Source organism: Zingiber officinale, chromosome 1B (assembly GCF_018446385.1).
Source record: "Zingiber officinale cultivar Zhangliang chromosome 1B, Zo_v1.1, whole genome shotgun sequence".
NCBI classification, from domain to species: domain Eukaryota; kingdom Viridiplantae; phylum Streptophyta; class Magnoliopsida; order Zingiberales; family Zingiberaceae; genus Zingiber; species Zingiber officinale.
In genome coordinates, this window is record NC_055986.1 from 118,065,368 (window position 1) to 118,084,072 (window position 18,705).

Below are 18,705 nucleotides of genomic sequence, written 5' to 3' on the forward strand. Positions count from 1 at the left end.
AGGCATTTAACAACACTTATTAACAAGTGACATCCTAGGTGGGTGTCTAATATCTCCAAAATGCCTAGATAGTATGCATGATCCCTAGATTAGGGCAAAACCAATCTCTACATCTCACAAAGACCTATAAGATGACTTGTATGTGTTTTAGTGCACATTAGATACAAGTGAGATGTTAGGATGATGAACAAAACTCAAGATGTTGATTTAGTGCATTCTTTTGAGTTTTAGTTTCATCAAAACACATAGATATGTGTTTTCCCATCATTGGGAAAGCTAATGTACAAGTCATGTGCATTAAGCCCAAGGAATATGGTGGGATATTGGTTTGAAAAAGTTTTCAAAATGATTTTGGAAAACCTTGGTGAAGGCTATCTTTTGATAGTAATCACCATTGAATAGTTAGACACAAACTTGAAGAAAACACTAAAGTTTTTGCAAGTTTTCAAGTTTGTGTCAATCTTTGAAAATATGATGTATTTTCATAGAAAACTATTTTTCCTTGATAATATATGCCCTAAACAATGTCTACACAAAATTTCATTATTTTTGGATTTTTGTAGAATTTTCTAGGGGTTTCTGAAGTTGACTGAAATAGAATTTCAGCAACTATCGAGCTCCGATCGATCCATGGATCGATTGAGTGCCTGAATCGATCCGTGGATCGATTCAGACGGCAATGCTCGCGATCGATCAGTCGATCGATCCAGGTAGTCTGAATCGATCAGTGGATCGATTCAGAGAGGTTCAATCGATTGGAACCCAACTCCAATCGATCCAAGTTGCTGAGTTTGGCTGGGAAAGCCTGATTTCAGCACTTTGAACCTATTTTAGTCTAGGTAACCATTCCAAACCCTTAAAATACATTTGTATACATAAAAAGGGTGTTTTCGTGTTGAAAACAAGGATGGAATGGTTAAGGAAGACTTCATTGAAGTTTAGGTTGAGGTTTGTTTCAAATTTTGAACATTTGAACCTCAAAACTTCTAAATCTGGGTTTCCTAAAGGTTTAGGGATTCCAAGTCATTGTTGGTGCAATGACAGAAGTTACCACCATGTCTTTAGGGGGAGGGACTCTTTAAAGACATGAAAATTTTTTTTATGAACCTTGGAAGGTGGTTAACCTTCTGTTTGAAAATGCTCAAGGTTGAGCGATTGAACTTTAATGGGGAGTGGATATCCTCATTGTTCAAGTGTTTTCAAAGGATAATGCTCAAGAATGGGCATTTACCTACATTGGGGGAGAATGTAGGGTAAGGATAATGAAGGGTATGGGACCTTCAGTATCGTGTTGATCACAATAAGTGATGTTGTGAACAACGATGAGCAACTCTTCAGGGGGAGAGTTTTTCAACAATGGATTTGTTGAAGTGTGCCCAAAATTGGAGCATCGGTTGATGTGTGTCCAAAGATGGGTTGATGTGTTTTATTAGTAAGGGGTTGATGTGTGCCAATAGGGGAAAGAGCTTGTGAAAGGGAGTAAGTTAGGCTTTCATTACCTAGAGGGAGTTTGCCCTCTTAGGGGGAGAATGAAGAGCTTAACTTATGCTTTCATTACCTAGTGGCATGAAGAATGAGGCTATGGGATTAGCCTAACTTACATGTGGTATTGTAAGTGTGATTGTAGTATTGTCAAACATCAAAAAGGGGGAGATTGTTGGTGCAACATCCCTCAGGTCAAGGTTGACCTGGTTAACCAAGCTGAGTCTTGGTTTGGGTTTAGATGTTTGACAATAAGATATTGATCGAAGAAGAGTCAAGTAGGTCAAGGTTGACCGGATACTTGACTGGGAAGTCCTAACTGGCATGTTAGGCAGGTGAAAATCCTGGTGAGTGAAGCCAGGTGAAAGTCCTAGTGAGTGAAGCTAGGCAGAAGGAAATCCTGGTGAGTGAAGCCAGGTGAAAGTCCTAGTGAGTGAAGCTAGGCAGATGGAAAACCCTAGTGAGTGAAGCTAGGTGAAAGTCCTGGTGAGTGAAGCCAGACAAAGGAAATCCAGATGGATCAAGGATGATCGGACATCTGGTGTTGGGAAGTCCGAGTAGGTCAAAGGATTGACTGGATACTTGGCAAGGAAGGAAATCCAGATGGGTCAAGGTTGACCAGACATCTGGTGGAAGTCCAAGTAGGTCAAAGGATTGGCTGGATACTTGGCAAGGAAGGAAATCCAGATGGATCAAGGATGATCGGACATCTGGTGTTGGGAAGTCCAAGTAGGTCAAGGGAGTGACCGGATACTTGGCACGACGAGTAAAAGTCCAAGTGGGTCAAAGGGATTGATCGGACACTTGGTGGGAAGTCCTAGCAGGTCAAAGGAGTGACCAGATGCTAGGCATGATGTACCAACGGGTCAAGGTTGACCGGGTGTTAGTTTGGTAGGCTTGAGACTTGGTTTTGGGCAAAAACCAAATCTTGGATCGATCGGTGGATCGATCCAGAGCTGATCGATCGGTGGATCGATCCAAGCCTTTCCTAGCGAGAGAGCCTCCGGATCGATCCGTGGATCGATCCGGATGTCAATCGATCGATGGATCGATTGGGGGCCCTTCGAGCGATAAGCGCTGGATCGATCCATGGATCGATCCGGCCTTCGCCATAGGCGCTGGATCGATCCGTGAATCGATCCAAAGCCTCCCCGATCGATTGTGAACATTCGAATCGATCGGGATCCGACCGTTGGCGTCGATAAAGGCCGCAGGCGCACGATTCCTTCGGTATCTCTTAACCGATTCATTCCAGCTCTTCACCAGCTTCTCCACAGCTCTCTACAAGCACGTGATCGCCAGTTCTTGAAGGTTCTTGGAGGCTTTCCAAGTCAAGAGGCGGATCCATTGCAAGAGGAAGAAGTTAGGGTTAGGGTTTTCACTGCATTTCTTGTAAGCTTTTACTTAATCTTTACTACCCTTTCTTCTTCTTGTACTGAGAGTCTTGTAGGGTTTCTCCGCCCTCGGTAGTTACCGAAAAGGAGTGTTTCATAGTGGAGGGTGCGTGCGTGGTGTGGATCCTTGGATTAGTCACCTCCTTTGGAGGTGGATACCAAGTAAAATCCTAGTGTTAGCGTGGTTGTATTTGTTTCTGTATTTTCCGCTGCATATCCTTGAAGAAACAAGCAACGCCAAGCGACGAGCACGCGACGAGCTATTCACCCCCCCCTCTAGCTACTTTTGGTCCTAACAATCGGTACTGCACGAGTTTCGGGCGATAGTATCCACTTTTCATCAGAAGATCAAATTCCCTATCGGAGACCAGATCGGGGAAGTTCCAGGTGGCAATATCCACTCTAGGGCGCCTTCCATCCGCTTAGAGGCGCCTCCACGCAGCTCTGAGGCACCTCCAACGCACTCCAAGATGACTCCTCGCCGTGAGAACTTTATCCTTAAAGTTCATCCACGTGAGGGTGCCTCCTCTAGATCCAGGGTGCCTCTGCACAGCTCCGAGGTGCTTTCTTGACCCTCCGAGGCACCTGAGACACTGTTCATCCGAGACTTTATTTTGTTTTTGCTCCAGCAAAAACATGTTAGTTTAATAGAAAAATATTTAACATATAAAACAGATTTATCACAATTTACTAAGATTATTAATTAGATCTTGTCTTCTTGAGACTAAGGTCTAGTCATGGTTTAAACTTAGAATTTCAAAATGGATCTAAGCTGGACCAGCGCCTAAAGTCCCTAACTGGGACTCGTGTTCACTTGATCACTTTCCTCTAGTGACTTTACCTCACTTACCATGCAGAATCGCTTGACTCTCCTTTAACCGACTGGGTATTTCTACCAGTTGTTAGGTCTATAGACCCAACTACACAACGACCAACTGTTAGATCTCACACTCAGTTGAACTTCTTGCCAGATATCTAGTCCTCCAGATCTATCTGGGCTTCCCATCAGCTATCAGGTCCAACAGATCTAACGGGATTTCAGCCTGATATCAGGTCCTCCAAACCCATCAAGTCATGCATACTCGGTAAGAACATTAGATCACATAGAACCTAACTTTAACTATTTGTTATTCATCAAAACTTAAGTTTGATCATTGATGTTTACTGCACTAACAAAAATGATATTTATGATGAACAAGACAACCAAATTATTTTGTCGATACGCTCTCACACGCATCATCATCGCCTTACCTTGAATATCACACGCTTGTCAAACATTTTTTTGAGAAAGATAAATGGTGACATCGAGGGATGATGAGCAAAATCAATAGCCATTCAGATGATCGAACGATAATAGGACTCAGGTCTAGTCAATCGATCATGAACCTCCTTCGACTAAACTTAAAGAGGAGGCTTGTGATACAACGTATTGTGAGTGACCCCCAAAGTAATGTGGGATCAATAATCAAGATGATATGACAGTCAAAATCAAGGTGAGATGACAATCAAAGTTAAGGAGACAGCAGGGTGTACGTAGTGGAACAGACCACCCACCTTTGGGGCTCAGCCACCTACTCCTCCCAGCCATGACTCCAGCATATAGTCGGTCGGTGCTAAAGCCAATCGGACCTTGGGGGCTTAGCTCTCCACTTCTCATGTGCAAGTCTCTCAGCATATAGCTGGTCGGTCCTAGCATCGGTTTAACCTTCAGGGCTTAATTCTCCACTTCATGGGCTTAGCTCTCGAACACAGTCAGTTAGCCCCAGAGCCGGTTGAACCTTTGGAGCCTAACTCCTCACTTCTTATGTGCAAGTCTCGTAGCATATAGCCGACCGACCACATAGCTGGTTGGATCTTCGGAGCTCAGTTTCCCACTTCATGGGCTTAGATCCCAATACACAGTTGATCGACCTCAGAGTTGGTCGGACCTTCAGGGCCTAGCTCCCCGCTTCTCATGTGCACCTCAGCATATAGCTGGTTGGCTTTAGCGTTGGTCGGACCTTTAGGGATCAATTGTCTACTTCATGGACTCAGCTCCCAGTACACAATCGGTCGGTCCAGAGCCTGTTGGACTTCCAGGACTTAGCTCTCTACTGTTAAAGGGTAAGGCTCCCAGCATACAGTCGATCGACACAGAGCTAATCAAACTTACTGGGCTCATGTCCCCACTTTCCATTTACAAGTCTCCCAGCATACGACCAGTCGGTCCTAGAGCCGGTTGGATTTCCTCTAAGAGATAACAGTGTCAAAGAATCGTAACAACTTGTCAGAGAATAACAATTACTCATCAAGAAATATTTCGCTACCTAGGCATATACACGCAATGGAACTTTCCTCTAAGGGTGGTCGTACCTCTTCCTTTATTTGACATATTCTGACACTAGACATTTATTGGCGCCTCATCATTGCGGAGGTTATGAGGGTTAGTATAAAAATGGATCCTCTCCGTTGTCTAGGTATGTTATACTACGCGTGCACATACATATCCACATTTACTGTTATACTATCCATCTTCTTCTCCATTTTGGACACAGTTCTAACTTGAGCTTCGGAGTGCTTGCATCAGGGACCTCCTCCTTAGTTCTCGCTCTAACATTTTCGTTCGCTCTCTCTGTGGTGTGCGCAAAAAGGATCGTTCGGTGCCATCTTCTCCAGCTCAGAATCTATTCATGGTTAGCAATAGAACCGCCTATCTAACGTGTCATCTTCTACTATTTCAAATAGGATTAAGTGGGATTTATTAATGAATAATTATGAACAAATGATATGAAATTGTTGTCGAGTACATCCCTTGTGTGGATGTACTATAGTTTCCAAGTCTCTCTTTTTTAATGTATTCCTAGATAACAATTTTTTTGTTTGTCCACGGTAGTGCGTGGCAAGTACTTAAGGCACCTAGAATTGATCTAAGCACTTTGAACATTTTTTTTTCTTATTGACGCAATATTTTTTTTTAAATCAATATTTCCTTAAATCTTAAATCTCAAATATATATAATATACCCCGTGTGTATCTACAATTTTTTAATATTAAATTTTTTTAGCAACCCCAAAATCCTAGAGGTAAATTAAATTGGCTTAACCCCGAAGCTAAAAAAAAAAAATACTATTAGGTGTCTAAATATATATACTCCGTGAGCATCTAAAATTTTTTTAGTGTTATGAAAATGATGATACTTGGGTTACAAAATTGTTTCATTGGATAAAGGTCAATTCCCACGGGGTTCATTCCCCTTAAAATTAACACTACTAAAAAAATATATTTTTAAAAGCGATTTTAACACCGCTCTAGAAAATCTAACAACGTAATCTATTTGAACTAAATTATTTCTATTGCCTTACTTTTTCAAAAGGATTTTGTAACTACTCTAGTTAAATAGCTTTAATAACGATTTAATATACTATTGTTATAAACCACTCGAATGAAACAATTATTAAAAGCAATCATGAAGCTGCTGATATTGGATATTTTTAGTAGCAGTTCTATATCAAACGCTCCTACTTGCTTTAATTTTTAAGAACAGTTACCAAATCGTTAATATGGAATACTTTTAACATCATTTTATTTAAAGTATTGTCGTAAACTGTTTCTATTACTCTAATGTTGTATAATTGACTTTCAAACTGTACCTATTGCATAGTTTTAACGTCGATTTGCATACATTGCTATTGTAAATCACTCTTAAGGATACAATTATTAAAGTAATCTTGAAACTGATAATATTGGATACTTTTAGCAATGATTTTGTGTCAAATAATGTTACTAACTGTTTCTATTACATTGTTATAACTTTTAGAAGTAGTTTTCAAATGACTCATATTAAATATTTTCATCAATGTATTATCTAAATTGCTGCTATAAATTGTTTCTATTGCTCTATTATTTAGGATTGATTTTGAAATTGCATCTATTACATAGTTTTAATGTCGATTTGTATACATGTTCCTATTAATATAATTATTAGGAACAATTTGAAACTACTTATATTAGATAATTTTAGCAATGATTTTATGTAAAATGCTACTATAAAATATTTTTATTGCTCTAACTTCTAGGAGCAATTTTTAAACGACTTCTATTGAATATTTTTAATAGTGATTTGTATAAATTGATGTCATAAACATATTCTATTACTCTATTTTTTTTAGATTGATTTTGAAACTACATATATTGCGTAGTTTTAATGCCGATTTGTATAAATCATGGCTATAGATCTTAATATAACTATTAAGAGTAATCCTGAGACTACTCATATTGAATATTTGTAGTAGAGGCTTTGCGTAAAATGTTGCTATAAACCAGTTTTATATATATACATATATATACTTCCATGCCCATCTAATTTTTTTTCTGATTTAATTTTTTTTTATACTTAATAGTATAACACAACCTATAAATTCTAAAAGTAAAATCTTATTGACACAACTGACCAATTAAAAGAATAAACAAAAAAAATATCGAGGCACCTCGGATCATCCGAACCTTGGATGATATGAAGTGCCTTAACTTATGTGTATATATATAGATATATGAAAATGACTCGTCCCGGGACTATGATTCTATGGTAAGATATCCAAATTTTCATTCAGGTACCCGTGATTTGATTTCTAATTATGATGTATTTGTAAAAAAATTTCCTCCAAATAGGGGAGCACAATTAAAGGATATTAGGCTTACCATCGCATGCGCTTCTCGATTTACCCTGATGATCGATAGAAAATTTCTATGGGATTAAATTGATCGTCTCAAAAATAATCAATGAGACTAATTAAGATTATCAATTTTTTAAAAAAAAATTAAAATGACGCATTCTCCTTTACTTAGCTTCACCTTAATTGACTCGTCAAATTCTCAGATCATAATTAGTAACATAAAAGAGCATATTCATAAAGTTATTTTATGTAATCATTCTTCTTTGAATCCTAGCATCCCATGCCTTTTTAGGCCAACCTTTATACTTTATTTTCTCGGTCCTTAATAATTGTTTGAGATTTAAGAAAATAAATGTATAAAAAGATAGTCAAAATATGTTTACAAGAGTGATATTTGGATAAGTATTAATAAAAATTGAAGAATTCTCTTAGAAGCATCGAAATTAAAAAAATGAATAAAGATTGTTAAAAGTTATTTAAAGGTTAAAGATTTAAGTGAGTAGCTAAAGGATATCTTAAAAATTTGAGCATGTATAGGGTTTTTTATGAAATTTTGAATCATTAGATTTGAAAATTTTGATGTTTTAGAGAATGTTTAAATTTGGTTTGGTGGAAAAATTTGGAGTCGATTTCAATTTATGGAATAGTTGGAAATTTAAATTAAAGTCCTTTACACTTGGGTAGGCATATGTTTACTATTTTATTTTATTTTCAAACCTTAAGCACTTGGAGGAAGAAATATAAAAAATCAGACACGTTGTGGGGTCGTACAAGAAAAGGGCAAAAAAACGCAGGAAATTTAAAAAATCAGACGTCTTGGGGTCGTACAGGAAGAAAAGGGGGAAAAAAAAAGCGAATTAATTTGAAATGCGCGCGCCAGGTAGGGGTCGAACCTACGACTTTCTGCTTAGGAAACAGACGCTCTATCCACTGAGCTACAGGCGCTGTTGTATTTAAAGTAAACTTGTTAAAATTAGTGTCTTAATTAATAAGAGTTTGTTTATAAATAAAATTTAATAACTTATTAGACGAAATAATAAACTTCAAAATATACGAGTTCAGTTATAGTTAATGCTGTCCCGAGTTGGCCCAGTTAATACGTACATGGATAGTTATTCTAATAAATTTTAGTATTAATTATCAGCGAGTGTAATATTTGATTAGGTACTTGACCTCCTCCTCTATATAAGGAGTCATTACACTAGAGAAAATATCATTCCGGTGTTTTACCTTTTTCTATAGAGTGTGGGGTGTCCTAGAAGGGCCACTAAGGTGATAGCTTCAGATTTTGTTCTAATAAACAATATCTATAGTCCAAACAGGTTAACATAGTTATTATCTGCATGAGTGTTTGATCTCATAGATTTTATTGACCAGCAGATGCAAAAGATCATTGTATTAGGACAAAATGCTCCTCATGGTCACCTATATGTATCTTATCTTAGGGCTGACAATACTGGATTGGGATGAGCGATATCATATTTTGCTCTAATAAACAACATCTATAATACTACAAGTTAACACAGTTGATCCTTATATGTGGTATTATTATAATAGGTCATGAGATTGATTTAGCGTGTCATCTGATCCATATAAAAGGTCACTGTATTGAATGAACCTTTTTATAATTTACCTGTTAGAGTGTATACTAAAAGCCTAACTTTTGTAAACATTTATTTTTGAAATAAAAGAATCACATTTGTCAAATGTCTATATTTATTTGTTAAATATAGTTGTTCAATTAATTTATAAAGTAGATAATATAGTGTGTGGTGTCATACACAGAAGATCATATTATCAGCTCTTTATAAATTATAAACAGTTGCTCATGACTAAGATGGAAAGGAACAAACCATTGGTATAGTCGTAGTGTAATTAGGTATTAGTTTATCTTGACTAATAAATTACACTAGTACACTTTAAGTGTATTGAGTATGACCATTTTAGGTAAGTTCTTTTATATTGACTTAATAAAAGAACTAGACCTTAGTTATTATGGAAGTGTGTACTCTTAATCCTAATATAATAACAATCATATATATTTAGTATCTATTTCTTTAACTCATCAAAGGGTAAGATTTAGCTTGATAAATCAATAGGCCATATAAGTTGGGAAATGATATTACTTATAGTGTGTGTTGTTGATTATAGAAGGAAACTGTGTCCTAGTAATCTAGGTTGAGAATGTCCCCAAGAGGAGCTCATAAGGATTGTCATGTTAAACCCTGCAGGTGGACTTAGTCCGATATGACAATGAGGTTGAGTGGTACTACTCTTAGACTTAGATATTAATTAAGTGAGTTGTCAGTAACTTACTTAATTAGTGGACATTCGTTATCTTAAACACAAGGAGACTAACACACTCATGATATGAAGGAGCCCATAAATGTAATTTGGGATTGGTACGGTAGTGCAACAATAACTCTCTAGTGGAATGAGTTATTGTTGATGAACTTGAGTTGTGTGTTCGGGGCAAACACGGGATACTCAAGCTCATCGGAAGGCCAAAATCAATTTCTCCTCTAGGTCCCTGTCGTAGCATCATTAAAGTCTCAAGTCCATCCAAATAAAAGCTCTTTTTGATTTCCAAGAAGGACGCCGGCCCATTGCTTGGTGACCAAGCAATGGCCGGCCACCATCTCCTTAAGAGGGCCGACCCTCTTGCTTGATGACCAAGCAAGTAGGGGCCGGTCATAATAAATTCAAATAGGAGGGATGTTTTGAATTTTTAAAATCTTCTCTTTGTAGAAAACTATAAGTTTTAAAAGAGAAATTTTAATTTTAAAAAAACTTTCCTTATTTGAATTAAGTCACATGGTTTAATAGAGAGTTTTAAAAGTTTTAAAACTTTCCTTTTTTAACCATCCTCATGATTTTAGAAAAAAGGAAGAGAAGTTTTAAAATTAAAATTTTCTATTTTTTTTGTAGCCATGTTAAAAAAGAAAATTTTTAGAAAAGAAGTTTTAAATTTTAAAACTTGCTTTTAATTTTTTAAAATTTTCCTTTTTAACATCCACTTTAGGAAAGAGAGTTTGTAAAATTTTATAAGAGGATTTCTTCTTGTAAAATTTTATAAAAAAAATTATTATTTCTTCCTATAAGTAGGCGGCCACCCTTGCTTGGTGCCCAAGCAAGGGGCCGACCAAATCATCATCCAATCAATCCATGATTTGGTGATTGATTTAATCAAGAGGAAAGAAAAGGAAAAATAAAAAGGAAAAAGGAAAAACAAGAGGAAGATTTTATTTTTTGTAAAAATTCTTCCTTTATTTGCCTTGAGCAAGTAATATAAAAGAAGGGGTGAGGAGGTCTCATGAGAATACAACTCTTATTCTCTTGGTGGAGACTCTCTTGGTGGCCGACCCTCTCTGCCTCTCTTCTCCCTTTGCTCTCTTTTCTTTTGTGGTGGTGGTGGCCGAAAGTTTGAGAAAGAGGAGTTTTTGGGTGATGTTCATCTTGGAGGATCGTCACCCACACGACGTCCAAGGCGAGGCGAGGAATACGGCAGAAGATCTTGAGGTCATTAGCTTGTAAAGAAAAGGTATAACTAGTAATTTTCTTCCGCATCATGTTAGTTATTTTTCTTTGTTAGAATTCCAAACACAAGAGACATTAGATTCTAGTTTTTCAGATTTGCTATTCGAATTTGTGTTTTTGTTTTTCGAATTTGTGATTTGATTGTTCCTTTTGGTTAAATCTAGAGTTATATAAGGAAATTAAATATTAGCTTTCTTTAAAAGGCTTTGTCTAGGAAGTGGTGGTTGCTCCCATATCCAAGAAGGCCTTGTGTCTCGCCATGTTTAACTTGGAAGTCAATTTTAGAAATTAATATTTAATTGAATTTATAATGTAGGTGGATTTGGATCAATAGTGTTAAGTTCCGCTTGCGATCCAAGTCTAAACCATTAAGAACAGATAAGTTAAATTAATAATGTTAAGTTCCGTTTGCGATTCTTAATTTAACTTCTAAAGAACACAATAGGTTATTTAGAAAAGGTTCGACACTTGTACAAAATTTTTATACAGTGAAACCGATACGATCTTCCTAGGACTAACCAACATTACCTCCCTTTCGAATCATAAGAGACAATCTTAAGGATTATTAAGTTTTATAAAATAAACAATATCCATAAACACATCTTATAAATAAATTTCTTGTCAAATTTATAAATAAATAATAAAAATATTATTATGACAATCTCACTAATCAATCAAATAAGATTTAAAATATAAAATTTTCAAGTAAGTTTAAATTAACCAACCTTTAGTTATTACCAAATTAAACTTGAATAACCATGGCTTATTCATTTTTCGGTTTGTCTAACTTTGTTATCTTAGCCCTTGATAAAATTGAATAATATAAAGCTTAAATCAATATATTTATATAATATATTCTGACTCAAAAGACAACATCAAGGTCCCATGGTCTAGTGGTGAGGACATTGGACTCTGAATCCAGTAACCCGAGTTCAAATCTCGGTGGGACCTTAATTTTGTTAAAATAGAATCCTATCTTTTTTCTGTCGATTGGCTTTTGAAGACTTGACCTGATTGAGATTTTTAAGAGAAAATTACATATATTTTTTTACATTTCATTTCATTTTAAACTGTTCACAGACTTAAGTATTTTAGTTTATTTAAAATAATTTCATAAAATTGTATTCTGTTCATCCTCAACTACCACATGAAGAAATTGAAATTAAAGACGATTTCATAAAATTGTATTCCGTTTATTTAAAATTGTATTTCGTTTTTTTTTTTTACTTTGGAGTCGATTTCAATTTATGGAATAGTTGGAAATTTAAATTAAAGTCCTTTAAACTTAGATAGGCATATGTTTACTATTTTATTTTATTTTCAAACCTTAGGCACTTAGTCTTAGAGGAAGAAATTAAAAAATCAGACATGTTGTGAGGTCGTACAGGAAGAAAAGGGCAAAAAAAAAACGCATGAAGAAATTTAAAAAATCAGACGTCTTGGGGGTCGTACAGGAAGAAAAGGGCAAAAAATAAAACACAAAATTGATATGCGCGCCAGGTAGGGGTCGAACCTACGACTTTCTGCTTAGGAAACAGACGCTCTATCCACTGAGCTACAGGCGCTGTTGCGTTTAAATTAGTGTCTTAATTAATAAGAGTGTTCTTACAAATAAAATTTAATAACTTATTAGACGAAATAATAAACTTGAAAATATACGAGTTCAGCTATAGTTAATGTTTGACCTAGTTAATGCCTATATGAATTGTTATTTTAATAGATTTTTGGATTAATTATTAGAGAGTGTAATATTTGACTAGGTGCTTGACTTTTTCTTTTGTATAAAGGATCATTATTCTAGAGTAAATATCATTTTCGGTGCTTTACCTCCTTCTATAGAGCGGGGGTGTCCTAAAAGAGCCACTAAGATGACGACTTTAAATTTTATTCTAATAAACAATATTTATAGTCCAAATGAGTTAATATAGTAATTACCTGTATGAGTATTGGCCAACAGATACAAAGGTTCATTATATTATAGTAAAATACTCCTCGTGATTTATCTATATGTATCTTATCTTGGAACTAACAATACTGGATTGAGATATAATAAACAATATCTATAACACTATGAGTTAATACAATTATATGTGGTGTTGTTATATAGGTCATGAGATCGATTTAGCAGGTCATCTGATACTTTCATAATTTACCTCCCTTCTAACTTACATGAGACAATATTATAGGACCCCAAAGATGAGGATTATTAAGTTTTCTAGAATAAACAATATCCATAAATACAACTGATAAATAAATTTCTTATCAAATTTATAAATAAAAAAAATATTATTATGACAACCTCATTAATCAATCAAATAAGATTTAAAATGTAAAATTTTAAATAATCAAGTAAGTTTAAATTAACCATCCTTTAGTTATTACCAAATAAAACTGGAATAACCATGACTTATTCATTTTTCGGTTCGTCTAACTTGGTTATCTTAGCCCTTGATAAGATTGAATAAAATAAAACTTAAATTAATTTATTTATATAAAATATTCTAACTCCGAAATCAACATCAAGGTCCCATGGTCTAGTGGTGAGGACATTGGACTCTGAATCCAGTAACCCGAGTTCAAATCTCGGTGGGACCTTATATTTGTTAAAATAGAATCCTATCTTTTTGCTGTCGATTGGCTTTTGAAGACTTGACCTGATTAGGATTTTTAAGAGAAAATTACATATATTTTTTAGTTTATTTAAAATCATTTCATAAAATTGTATTCCGTTCATCCTCAACTCTAACAGCGTTTCGGCATCCAGGAATGAAATTACGAAACGGGCTTTTAAAATAATAGACGTGTTATAATAAATACTAATTTTGTTTAGGTGAACATAAATACAAAATTTCGTCGAACATTGAATATCGAAATATTATCATAAAAACGTGGGTTTATCCGTAAAAGACAAATAAATTTAAAGCACAGCAGATAGGCATCCGAGACGAGAGCACAAGAGCGTGGAGGACCAGCCCTCCCTCTTTTCACAACAAAGACATGCTCTTCTTCGTAGGCTGCCACATCCTCCTCCTCACCCTCCTCATCCCGCCGTCCAAGGTGGTCGCCGGAGGCGACTACGGGAAGGACCATAGCGTTCTACTTTCCATCAAAATCGACCTCGCCGATTCCGGAGCAGCCGCGCTCGCTGCTTGGGACAACGCCACCGATCACTGCTCCTGGCCTGCCGTCACCTGCGATAGCAGAGGCGCCGTCGTCGCTCTCGACCTCTCCGGGAGAAACCTCTCCGGTCTGCTCCCCTCTTCCGTCGGCGGCCTCCGCTTCCTCTTCCACCTTTCCGTCGCCGCCAACTCCCTCTCCGGTCCCATCCCCCCGGAGCTCTCCCTCCTTGCCTCCCTTCGCTACCTCAACCTCTCCAACAACATTTTCAATGGATCCTTCGCCTCGTCCCTCGGCCGCCTTGGGCGGCTCCGCGTCCTCGACCTCTACAACAACAACCTCACCGGGCCACTTCCCAACGCGGTGGCGGCAATGTCCCAGCTCCGCCACCTCCATCTTGGGGGCAACTATTTCTCGGGTTCGATTCCGCAGGAGTACGGCAACTGGAAGTCCCTCGAGTACCTTGCGCTCTCCGGCAACGAGCTCACTGGCCCTATTCCCCCGGAGATCGGCAACCTTTCTGCGCTACGCGAGCTCTACATCGGCTACTACAATAGCTACGAGGGCAGCCTCCCGGCGGAGATCGGCAACCTCTCTTCACTCGTTCGCCTCGATGCCGCAAACTGCGCCCTCTCCGGCCGCATCCCGCCCGAGATTGGCAACCTCCGGAGCCTGGATAGCCTCTTCCTCCAAGTGAATGGCCTCTCCGGCGAGATACCACCGGCGTTTGGTCGACTCAAGAGCCTCAAGTCCCTGGACCTCTCTAACAATGGCCTCACGGGAGAGATTCCTCCGAGCTTCGCCGAACTCAGCAACCTCACCCTCCTTAACCTCTTCCGGAACAAGCTCTTCGGTGCCATCCCGGAGTTCGTTGGCGACCTCCCCCAACTTCAGGTGCTCCAGGTGTGGGAAAACAACTTTACTGGGAGCATCCCTCGACGTCTCGGTACGAACGGACGCCTTCAGCTTCTCGACTTTTCCTCGAACAAGCTTACTGGTTCGCTACCCCAGGACCTCTGCTACGGCAACAAGCTCGAAACGTTGATTGCCCTCAGCAATTTCCTCTTTGGCCCGATTCCAGACTCCCTTGGCCGCTGCGAATCCTTGAGCCGCATCAGAATGGGGGAGAACTACCTCAATGGAACCATTCCACAGGGCCTACTTAGCTTGCCGAAACTGTCCCAGGTGGAGCTCCAGGACAATCTCCTCACTGGCGGGTTTCCCAGTACCGGCAATTCTTCGATCTCTCCTAGTCTTGGACAAATTTGCCTCTCGAACAACCGTCTGACTGATCCTTTGCCTCCGTCCATCGGGAACTTCTCCGGCCTTCAGAAGTTGCTACTGAACCAGAACTCGTTCATCGGTAGCATCCCTCCAGAGATCGGGAGGCTGCAGCAGCTCTCGAAACTGGATCTCAGCGGGAACCGGTTCTCCGGCTCGATTGCTCCTCAAATTACCAAGTGTAAGCTTCTGACATTTGTGGATCTCAGTAGAAACGAACTCTCCGGCAATGTTCCGGCCGAGATTGCTGCGATGCGGATATTGAACTATCTCAACCTGTCGAGAAATCATCTCGATGGCCAAATTCCAGCCTCCATCTCAACAATGCAGAGCCTGACGGCGGTGGATTTCTCCTACAACAACCTCTCCGGTGACGTCCCGAGCACTGGCCAGTTTAGCTACTTCAATGCCACTTCCTTCGTTGGTAATCCAGACCTATGTGGCCCTTATCTTGGCCCATGCCAGCCAGGGACATTGCACCCGGTTCGTACCAAAGGCGCACTCTCGGCGTCCTTCAAGCTTTTGCTCGTCATCGGTCTCCTCATTTGTTCTATTCTCTTCGCCATTGCGGCCATTGTAAAGGCCCGATCTTTGAAGAAAGCTAGCGAGGCTCGTGCATGGAAGCTCACCGCATTCCAGCGGCTCGATTTTTCAATCGACGATGTGTTGAACTGCTTGAAGGAGGAAAACATCATAGGCAAAGGAGGGGCTGGTATAGTTTACAAGGGCGTCATGCCTGATGGCGAACAAGTGGCGGTCAAGAGGCTTCCGGTGATGAGCCGGGGATCATCACATGACCATGGATTCAATGCAGAGATTCAGACACTTGGAAGGATTCGCCACCGACATATTGTCAGGTTGTTGGGATTTTGCTCCAACCATGAGACCAATCTTTTGGTATATGAGTACATGCCTAATGGCAGCCTTGGGGAGGTTCTCCATGGGACGAAGGGTGGACATTTGCACTGGGATACAAGGTATAAGGTTGCCTTGGAGGCAGCAAAGGGTCTCTGCTATCTCCACCATGATTGCTCCCCATTGATCCTCCATCGAGATGTCAAGTCCAACAACATCCTCTTGGATTCCAATTTCGAAGCTCATGTGGCTGATTTTGGACTTGCCAAGTTCTTGCAGGACACAGGCACCTCAGAGTGCATGTCTGCCATTGCTGGCTCTTATGGTTACATTGCTCCAGGTTTTCTTTCTTACTCTGAGATTCAATCCATGTTTTGTTCCCATGGCTATGACATTGACCAATAAACTTCATGCTTACTTTATTGTCTAGTTTCATGATGGTTCAAATTCTCTGCATCATTAGTCTCTTTGTGTACCTATGATTGTTGAATTAGCTAAACCAACTAAAAGGCTTATTGTTCCTACTCATAGTTAGTTTTAATTATATATTTTGCACTACAATTATTCCCATATGAATTACCTTGGAGGCTAGAGAAAAGTTAACTTTACTAGACATGAATAATTTGCATGAGATATTTGTGATTCATCTCTACTTGATTGATGAAGAATCCAAAACCAACTCAAAAAAACTTTAGATCCCTTTTTTTAATTTTTTGCATTATGCCTTTTGATTTGTTTTTATGTTAATTGGAGTACTGTTTTAGAATAGGCAAAGATTTTTGCTGTTATTGTTTAATTTGTGTCTCATTGCCTTTTAATGGAACAAAGTTAATATGGCATTCCCACAGTCGTTTGATCAACATATTTATGATTAATCTCCGTAGGAGATTTTCAATATTGTTCTCATCATGGGAATTTGCTGCACAGAGTATGCCTACACCCTTAAGGTGGACGAGAAGAGCGATGTTTATAGCTTTGGAGTGGTTCTTTTGGAACTGGTTACTGGAAGAAAGCCTGTTGGTGAATTTGGGGATGGAGTGGACATTGTGCAATGGGTTAAGAAGATCACAGGCTCTAACAAGGAAGAAGTGGTCAAAATCTTGGATCCAAGGCTTCCATCTGTTCCCATCCATGAGGTGATGCACATGTTCTACGTAGCAATGCTTTGCGTGGAGGAGCAGAGTATCCAGCGACCGACGATGAGGGAAGTTGTCCAGATTATCAACGAGCTCCCAAAGCCTCCACTGAAGCAGGGAGAAGACTCCTCTAGCGGCAATGTTCCTGCATCACCACCAGTTGCAGCCTCCTTGCAGTCGTCGCTGACCAATGAAACTAAAGATCAACAGCAACAACTACCAGCTTCAACCTCACCGCCATCAGATCTTCTTAGCATCTAGTGCTCCAAAATTAAATGTTTCCTTCAGTAGTATTTTACTTTCCTGGCTTCTAGTTGCATGATCCAGAGCCTTTAAATTAGATGTTATTATTGCTACAACTGGTGTACAGTTGGAATGCCCTGTTAGTATGCCTGTGTACCATATTGGTGGGGTTTTTTTCCCCTCTGCTGCCATTACTACACTGCTTCTTCTGCTCACTTGCCAGTTTGATGCCACTAGCGTAAACACTGAGAAACGACAGGCACATCCCTTAGGTTTCTGTAAATGTTAGCAGATATAACTGGTTTGGTATTGTATTACTGCAAAGTGGTGGGAGAATGCAATGCCCGCTCTGTTCCATGGATTTTAGCTCAGTCACTAGATGATAGGGATTCCAGGGTTCCACTACCACATGCCAATTTGAATTAAATGTCCTCTATCATGACCTTGCTCATAAAAGCACAGTTGACTGACATCTTCAGCTCTGGATACTTGTGCTTAGCTTTGTTTTTGTAGGTTGTCCTCTAATATCAAAATAGGAATCCTCGCATTTGAGAACTCAATATTAGGAGATGGTTATCCACTTATCTTGTTTATGATTTATGAATAGACTCAACCTGCAGCATTAAATCATTGGAAGACTAAATTAGCATCCTCACAATGATTGGATGATAGACACTGCTATATCTACCCAATTATCAATCATACTGAAGACTAAACTTGACACATAATCTAGATCGGTTCCTTCCAAATAATCATTGATGCTGAATATTTTTACTGGATCATTAAAACTGATTTTTTTTCCTTTTTCTTTTTTGTTTTTTTGTTGGAGCAGATGGTCCCAAAAGGTTGGCTCGAGGTTGACGCCGTGCTACATGGCTAACAATCGCAGGACACTACAACGGTGCATCGTCTCTATAGATGGTCAATTTGGCAGCATCCTCTTCGAATGCGTGGTCCCGGTGCCTGCTCTGCTCTCTGCTTCCCCTCTCTACGACGACTACGAGACGC

General features: G+C 38.8%; 1 protein-coding gene and 4 non-coding genes across 5 annotated transcripts; 3 read left to right on the forward strand and 2 right to left on the reverse strand.

The window, feature by feature from the left end:
- Positions 1 to 8,400: 8,400 nt before the first annotated feature.
- On the reverse strand, positions 8,401 to 8,473 carry TRNAR-CCU. Its single transcript has one exon. It is a non-coding gene; the product is annotated as a tRNA-Arg (tRNA).
- Positions 8,474 to 11,944: 3,471 nt separating this feature from the next.
- Positions 11,945 to 12,016, forward strand: TRNAQ-CUG. Its single transcript has one exon. It is a non-coding gene; the product is annotated as a tRNA-Gln (tRNA).
- Positions 12,017 to 12,557: 541 nt separating this feature from the next.
- TRNAR-CCU lies at positions 12,558 to 12,630 on the reverse strand. The gene has a single exon. It is a non-coding gene; the product is annotated as a tRNA-Arg (tRNA).
- A 958-nt stretch (positions 12,631 to 13,588) lies between these two features.
- TRNAQ-CUG lies at positions 13,589 to 13,660 on the forward strand. Its single transcript has one exon. It is a non-coding gene; the product is annotated as a tRNA-Gln (tRNA).
- Positions 13,661 to 14,012: 352 nt separating this feature from the next.
- LOC121975339 (leucine-rich repeat receptor-like serine/threonine-protein kinase BAM1) lies at positions 14,013 to 17,912 on the forward strand. Its single transcript, XM_042526933.1, has 2 exons — positions 14,013 to 16,658; positions 17,246 to 17,912. Exons 1-2 carry the CDS (start codon positions 14,063 to 14,065, stop codon positions 17,713 to 17,715), a joined length of 3,066 nt encoding a protein of 1,021 aa, XP_042382867.1. The 5' UTR covers positions 14,013 to 14,062; the 3' UTR covers positions 17,716 to 17,912.
- The last annotated feature ends 793 nt before the right edge of the window (positions 17,913 to 18,705 follow it).

What these genes read in the sequence shown, in the direction of transcription:
- LOC121975339 (XM_042526933.1), top strand. Translation starts at nt 14,063, where the DNA reads ATGCTCTTCTTCGTAGGCTGCCACATCCTCCTCCTCACCCTCCTCATC. An exon ending in TTATGGTTACATTGCTCCAG is followed by an intron (nt 16,659 to 17,245) that starts GTTTTCTTTCTT and finishes TTTGCTGCACAG; the next exon opens with AGTATGCCTACACCCTTAAG.